General features: G+C 48.1%; 1 protein-coding gene across 1 annotated transcript; it reads right to left on the bottom strand.

Annotated features, from left to right (window-relative positions):
* Nucleotides 1-6205: 6205 nt before the first annotated feature.
* On the bottom strand, nt 6206-7558 carry LOC144325531 (uncharacterized). The gene has a single exon (XM_077919134.1). The coding sequence runs from the start codon at nt 7412-7414 to the stop codon at nt 6206-6208; it is 1209 nt and encodes a 402-aa protein (XP_077775260.1). The 5' UTR covers nt 7415-7558.
* Between the last annotated feature and the right edge of the window lie 272 nt (nt 7559-7830).

Here is a 7830-nt window from a genome sequence, read left to right as displayed (position 1 = left end):
CCATTTGCCCGATAATAAATGCTGGAAATGTAAGGAAAATGAAGGTACATTCTTTCACCTTTGGTGGACATGCCCTAAGATTAAGGCTTTCTGGGAAATGATCTATAATGAACTGAAAAAGGTATTTAAATATACCTTCCTGAAGAAACCAGAGGCATTTCTCTTGGGCATGGTCGGCCAATTGGTGTCAAAGAAGGATAGAACTCTCTTTATGTATGCTACAACAGCTGCAAGAATACTTATTGCAAAGTACTGGAAGGTGCAAGATTTACCCACTCTGGAAGAATGGCAGATGAAGATGATCGACTGTATGGGATTGGCAGAAATGACTGGCAGGATCCGAGACCAGGGAGAGGAGTCGGCGGAAGAAGATTGGAAGACATTTAAGGACTATTTATGGAAATATTGCAAAATTAATGAGTTTTGAAAGATGCTGTATAGAAATTAAGGGGTTTATAGCTGTAATGTGATATGGGGGGGGGGGAATAGGGTATAGAAACAGGTTAAATTTATGGATAAGGATTTGCTGAACTAATAATTTAAATTGGAATACAAGGAGGGGAGGTATAAGGAAGTCAGTGAACTATGAGGAAGTCAGTGAACTATGTTATTGAAAAATAGGTATTGTGAAACTTATGTGTTTTTAAACCTTTTTGCTTTTTTCTTTTTTGATTCTTTTTTATTGTATTAAATTTGAAAACTTTAATAAATATCTTTTTTTTAAAAAAAGAACACCATTATCATACGCCTCTTAGATGGGTTGGACATGCTGAAGAAGGTGCTGGAGGCCCAAAGACCAGGGTGACTTCAAAGCGGAGGACGCAGCAGGCAGTTCCCTAGCAATGGTGCCAAATGCTAGCTCCAGTCCTGTTCAATCGATCCAGCAATTCTGAACGTTGAATAAGGGATTAATTCCTCAGGCAGTACGAAAAGACTTCCTGTGACTTTTTAATAGCAGGGAGGTCCCAACTACTGCCACTGTTGACAGCCTGTTGCCCCTTATATCTGCTTGAATGGGTTGTGTCACCATGGTTCCTTCATCAGGTGTTTGTGAGCACAAAAATGCTGTTGGGAGTTTCAGCAATGAAGGCTCAGGCATAATACACTGTTTGAAAGTCTGAGCATTTCCTCTTTTTTTATTTAACAAAATTTATATACCACTTTTATAATTTATATACAAATTATTAGGAGAGTAAGTTAAAAATATACTGTAGTTTATTCACTTCTAGGCGAGTTTACATACTTTATTCCTTCTTACACTTCTATCCCACCTTTCCTCCACAGAGCATACACACTTCAGCCTCCACCTTCTCCATTTTATCCGGACAGCAATATTGTGAGCTAGGGCCATAGCTCAGTGGTAGAACAACTGCTTAGCATGCAGAAGGCATCAGGTTCAGTCTCCAGCATCTCCTGGTGGGACTGGGAGAGATCGTGCCTGAAATCTTGGAGGGCTGCTGCCAATCAGCGCAAACCAAGTATCTTCAGCCTTTGAAGACCCAGGACCTACTTTTAATCATACATGCATTTGGGGACCCATTTCTTAATCTTTTCCCATATATTGGCAGGGTGGTAGCTCTCTGGTTGCAACCCACCTTGGATTGGGCTGCAGTATGTTAGTGGGTGCCAACATACCAGCTGAAGACTGGTGGTGTAGACAATATTGAACTGAATGGACCGCTTTCATGTGTTACTGTGTGTTGGGCTGAGAGAAAGAGAGGATCTGGCCCAAGGTCACCCAGTGGACTTCATGGCTGAGTTGGGATTTGAACCCTGCTTTGGCAGGTCCTAGTCTAACACATCCAAAATATTTGGAGCATTGGGAAATTTCCCAAGAGTGTCTTCCTACATACATCCCTTCCTCATCCCCTTTAAAAATGAAATAAAATTCTTTAGCATACTGAGTTTTCAGAATGAAATTTAAAATGTGGTACGCCAGCCTAGTTAACTTGGGGGGGGGGAGGGTTCTGGTCATTGTGCCAAGTGGGGCCCATGGACATTTGCCCCAGATTCCTGCCCTGATGGCTCCACTGCCTGAGAGGACCGTCAGATCCTGGAGCTGGCCTGGCCCCACAAGAACCCTTAAAGTTCCCTCCAGCTCATCAGGGAAGCCCGCTTGCCCCCTCACTGAGCAGGCGCCGTTGTGACCTGGCCCCGCTCCCCACCCCGTCGCAATCCCGCTGTGGGCTGCAGCCCCCGTGCAAGGCGGGCTCCTGCGCAGGCCTCTCCCTTCCTCCAAGATGGGCTGCTGGCTGGTTCTTGGCCTGGCCGTGGACGTTGTCGGGGCCCGCCAGGAGTTTTTCTGCTTGGCAAACTGGTAAGGCGGTTGGGCATTGGGTCAGCCTTAGTCTTTAAATGGAGGGCAGGTTGTAGCCTCCGCCTGCCCCTCCTTGGTTAAGGGTATCCCATTCAAGGGATCTGTGAGCAGTTGCTTCTTTGGGTGCCCAGGCGGGGCCTAGAGCCATAGCACACCTGAAACAGGGACACTTGGGGGGGAGGGGATACCTCTATTTGATGTGGGTCATAGGACACCCCCCCCCCGTTGGGTTTACCCAAGAATACACACCCAGCAGTCGGACTGGAATTCAAATGTTATGCCCAATGCCATAAGGCAAAACCTTCACTTCTGTAATCAATAAAGTTATGGCCTATTTGGCCCCCTCTTCACTTACACTCCTTGTCCTGCCTGGTTGTTCCCCTCTACTGGGGGTGAGGGGGTCACAGAGCCCTGGCATGTATTAAAAAATAACAATAGCCCTGCTGCCCCCTGAGAATTAGCCAACAGGTTAAATGGATCACACGTGTTTTGACCATATTGTGCATGCACCAGGACCTGCAATTCAGTGAAGTTTAGATTGCCTGAGAATCCTCAATTTCTAGCCCCAAGAGGAGCGCGGGGAGCATTTGTACAGCAAACCTACACACCGCGGCTGACACACGAATGTGTTGTGACACACAGTTTGAAAAGCGCTGGCTTAATGGAAATGCGCTGCCTGCTGAAGATTCAGCAAATGAGGGGTTAATGAGCTGGAGTGCTGGAATTAGATGAGCAATTAGAGGCCACTTGCTTTGTTTCTTGGTCTGGCCTACAGTTGTGAGGGTCAAGGGAATGGGGTGTGTGTGTGTGTGTGTGTGTGTGTGTGTGGAGAGAGACATACCATACTTTTCCATGTAGAAGACTAGCTTTTTAACTGGAAAACAGTGTTCAAAATTGGGGCTTGTCTTATACTCAGATAGCGCAGAAGGGAGATGGGTGATATCAGTCTCTAGAGATGCAGCCGACGCTGTCAATCTCAAACAGTTTGATTTCATCCCCAAAAGTGCACTCTTCCAGTTTCCCAAGACAGATGGATTACAACCAAAGGAAGGAAGGAATCCCAATTCCAACCAGAAACCACCATGGCTATTACCGTATTTTTTGCTCTATAAGACTCACTTTTTCCCTCCTAAAAAGTAATGGGAAATGTGTGTGCGTCTTATGGAGTGAATGCAGGCTGCGCAGCTATCCCAGAAGCCAGAACAGCAAGAGGGATCACTGCTTTCGCTGCAAGGTATATTCTCCTAACAAGCAGAAAGCTGAATTCTTTAAAACTATAGAAGAGAAACTGTTTGATATTTGATGGCAAATTAATAATGATGGGTGACTTTAATGGTGTGGTGTCCCTAGGTTTAGACTGATCTATAAAAAAAATCAGACTCTAAAGAAGGGAAACTACCTAATGCTTTCTTCAACATGGTGGCCAACATGGATCTAACTGATCTTTGGTGTCTGAGACACCCACTGGTCCAGGAATCCACTTTTTTCCCTCAAAGGCAACAATTCTTCAAGTAGAAAAGACTTGTTATGGGCTTTGAAAGACCTAACAACTAGAGTAAAAAAGGTTGAGATCCAACCAAGGACGTTATCAGATCACAATGGTATTCTTATGACCATGGCAGGCTAAATGATGCGATACTACATCATATAGAAATTGTTAATAAGGGAATATGTTCCCTACAAGAATTTTTCAACCTCAACCTTAATAAAGGAACAGATCTAAATATGGTTTGGGATGCCAGTAAGGCAGTAATGAGAGGCTTTTTAATCAAACAAAGTGCATGCATATACACCCACCCCCCACCTCCACACTAGCCCAAAGATGGAAAGTGAGCGAGATCCCTAGTAAGGAAGACTGGCAACTTAAGATGATAGAATTTGCAAAATAATAATAATAACAATAATAATAAGAATAATATTTTTTTATTTATACCCCGCCCTCCCCAGCCAAGGCCGGGCTCAGAGCGGCTTACAAGCAATAATAAAAACAAGATGAATGATTACAACTTAAAAACAAAAATAAAATACAACATTAAAATAATGGAACATTAAAATATTAAAATGTAGCCTCATTGCAGGAGGAGAAGGAAAAGAAAAAAGAAAGAGAGGGAGGGAGGGAATCAAATTGGCTCCAAGCCAAAGGCCAGGCAGAACAACTCTGTCTTCCAGGCCCTGCGGAAAGAGATCAGATCCTGCAGGGCCCTGGTCTCATGAGGCAGAGCGTTGCACCAGGCCGGAGCCAGAGTTGAAAAGGCCCTGGCTCTGGTTGAAGCCAATCTAACTTCCTTAGGGCCTGGGACCACTAGGGTGTTGTTATTTAGGGACCTTGAGGCTCTCCGTGGGGCATACCAGGAGAGGCGGTCCCGTAGGTACGAGGGTCCTAGGCCATGAAGGGCTTTAAAGGTCAAAAGCAGCACCTTAAATCTGACCCTGTACTCCACCGGGAGCCAGTGCAGCTTGAAAAGCACTGGGTGAATATGCTCCCATGGCAGAGACCCCATGAGGAGCCTCGCTGCAGCATTCTGTACCCGCTGGAGTTTCTGGGACAGCTTCAAGGGCAGCCCCGCGTAGAGTGAATTACAGTAGTGAAGCCTGGAGATGACCGTCGCATGGATCACTGTGGCCAGGTCGGGGCGGGAAAGGTAAGGGACCAACTGCTTGATGCGGCGAAGGTGGAAAAATGTCGCCTTGGCTGTTGTTGTAACTTGCGCCTCCGTAGAAAGGGAGGCGTCAAGGATTACACCCAAACTCTTAACGGAAGGCAATGGCACTAATTGGGCCCCCGCAAGAGAAGGGAGTTGGTCCCTCATCCCCATGCCATCCCGACCTAGCCAGAGGACCTCTGTCTTCGAAGGATTTAGTTTCAATCGGCTCCCACGAAACCATCCAGCCACAGCTTCCAAGCATCTGGTCAGTGTGTTCGGGGCCGAGTCGGTGTGGCCATCCATCAGCAGATAGAGCTGAGTGTCATCAGCATATTGGTGACAGCCCAGCCCAAAGCTCTGGATAATCTGGGCAAGGGGGCGCATAAAGATGTTAAAAAGCATCGGGGAGAGGATTGCGCCCTGTGGCACTCCACACACCAAGGAGTGGCGCGACGACATTTCCCTCCCTAGTGCCACCCTCTGTCCCCGACCAGAGATAAAAGAGCACAACCAGTTACGGGCTATGCTATGCCCTGTATCCCCACGTCTGCGAGGCGGTGGTCCAGAAGATCATGATCGACCATGTCAAAGGCTGCTGACAAATCTAAAAGGATCAGCAGTCCTGACCCGCCTCGATCCAGTTGTCTACGGAGATCATCTGTTAGGGCAACCAGAGCCGTCTCCGTCCCAAAACCAGGACAGAAACCGGACTGAAATGGATCTAATGCCGATGTTTCCTCCAGAAACCTACAAAGCTGTTCAGCAACCGCTCTCTCAATTACCTTACCCAGGTATGGAAGATTTGAAACTGGGCGGTAATTGGATAGGTCTAAGGGATCTAATGAAGTTTTCTTTAAGAGTGGACACACCACTGCTTCCTTCAGTTCCCCTGGGAATATTGTCAAGGGACAAATTGATAATTTCAACCAGGGGGGTCCGCGCAACATCTGGACACTCCCTAATCAGCCAAGACGGGCACGGATCAAGGAGGCAGGTGGTGGGCCTACCAACTTGGAGGAATCTATCCACATCGGTAGGGAGTATCCGATCGAAATGGTCCAACACTGGACCTGAAGTCAGTCGAGGGGCCTCCAGTTCAGTCATTGTATCTAAATTGGCAGGGAGGTCACGGCGGAGCAACAGGACTTTCTCCTCAAAAAAGCTCGCGAATGCCTCACAGCTGTGGGTCGAATTTGTGCTTAAATTTGGTTGTCCTCCTAAGGACGTTATTGACCTAATTATTCTAAAAAGTTGTGCTGGGTTGAGAGCTAGCGGATGCAATGGAAGCTGCAAAGTAAGATTGCTTAGCAGCTTTCATAGCCATCTCATAGGCTTTCATAAGCGTCCTATAAGATGTTCTTGAGGCTCCGTCACGAGTCCGTCGCCATACTCGCTCTAGCCGTCTGAGATCCCGCTTCATTTTCCGGAGCTCCTCAGTAAACCAAGGGGCCTGGTTTCGACGGGGTTGCAGAGGGCGCTTAGGCGCGATCTCATCAATGGCTGCCAAGAGCCGGTTATTCCAGTCCTCAACAAGATCATCTAATGAGTCGCCAGGAGGAGCAGGGTTCCGCAAGGCTTGTCGGAATCTATCAGGATCCATCAGTTTTCGCGGACGAGCCCAAATAGGTTCGCCACCCGAGCCGGGGAGGAGTGGGAAGTCAATCTTGGCTTTCAGAGCATAGTGATCAGACCATGGCACTTCCACAGCGGGGAGCATGATCACATCTATGCCAGCCCCAAAGATCAGATCCAGCGTGTGGCCTGCTTGATGAGTGGGGCCCAAAACAAACTGGGAGAGCCCTAGTGTTGCCATGGAAGTCACTAGGTCCAGAGCCTGTGAGGAGGGAGCGGCATCGGCATGGATGTTGAAGTCTCCCAAAACCAGTAGGTTTGGGAACTCCAAGGCCCAGCCCGCCACCACCTCCAGCAGGCCTGACAGGGTGGCTGCAGGTGTGCTGGGTGGTCGGTACACCAGCCAGACAGCCAAGCTCTCCTTGGTGCCCCACACGAGACCAACACATTCAATGCCGGAGATCGCCGGTGATGGCAGAGCTCTGAAAGAGCAATCCTCCCGGAATAACAACGCTACTCCTCCCCCCCAACCCACAGTCCGCGATTGATGGAGGACAGAGAAACCAGGGGGTGTTATCTCATGTAGGGAGACTACTTCGCCTTCCCGTACCCAGGTCTCCGTCATGCAAGCCAGGTCAATCCCCTGCGAGACAAAAAAGTCATGCATGGTGGCGGTTTTGTTGCCTATGGACCTGGCATTGCACAGCACCAATGACCGAGGTGTGTAATCCTTGCTCTCCCTACCCTCATCCCTTGGGATGGGGCGTAGATTGGAAGGGGTTTGAGGATCACTGCATCTCGAAACCCTTCGCCGATAGAGATATCTAGCCCCACCGCCATTCCTCCCTAGCCCTTCAATTGTGGAAATCCCAGATCCCATACTAGCCTCCCCAATAGATGGGTAACATCCCCTCAATAACAAGTCATCCTTGGGCCAGGACTCCTGGGTCAAAATGGTATGGGAAAGAGGTGGAGGTCTGATAGGGTAAGTATCCCTAGAAGATAAAACCCAACCAACCACACCTCAAGCCGGCGGGGGGGGGGGGGGACACAGTCCCATGGTGTTTCATTAATTGTCAATCCCCCTCTCCCTCCTGGGTTAATTGGAGGATTGTTGGCTCTATCTGTGGCTGTGGAAGTATTAATGAGGTATGTGTTATAAAATGTGGATCACTGGCCAACAAAGAGCCAGATTCGAATTCGGAAGATCTGTCCATCCTGTCTCGCCAGGAGTACAGTAGAGAAGGCTGATCATTCTGATAAGTTTTTGGAACATTAGGCAAAGGTCCAGATGTA

Source organism: Podarcis muralis, chromosome 1, assembly GCF_964188315.1.
Source record: "Podarcis muralis chromosome 1, rPodMur119.hap1.1, whole genome shotgun sequence".
NCBI lineage: Eukaryota > Metazoa > Chordata > Lepidosauria > Squamata > Lacertidae > Podarcis > Podarcis muralis.
This window is presented reverse-complemented; position numbering and strand designations above follow the sequence as displayed.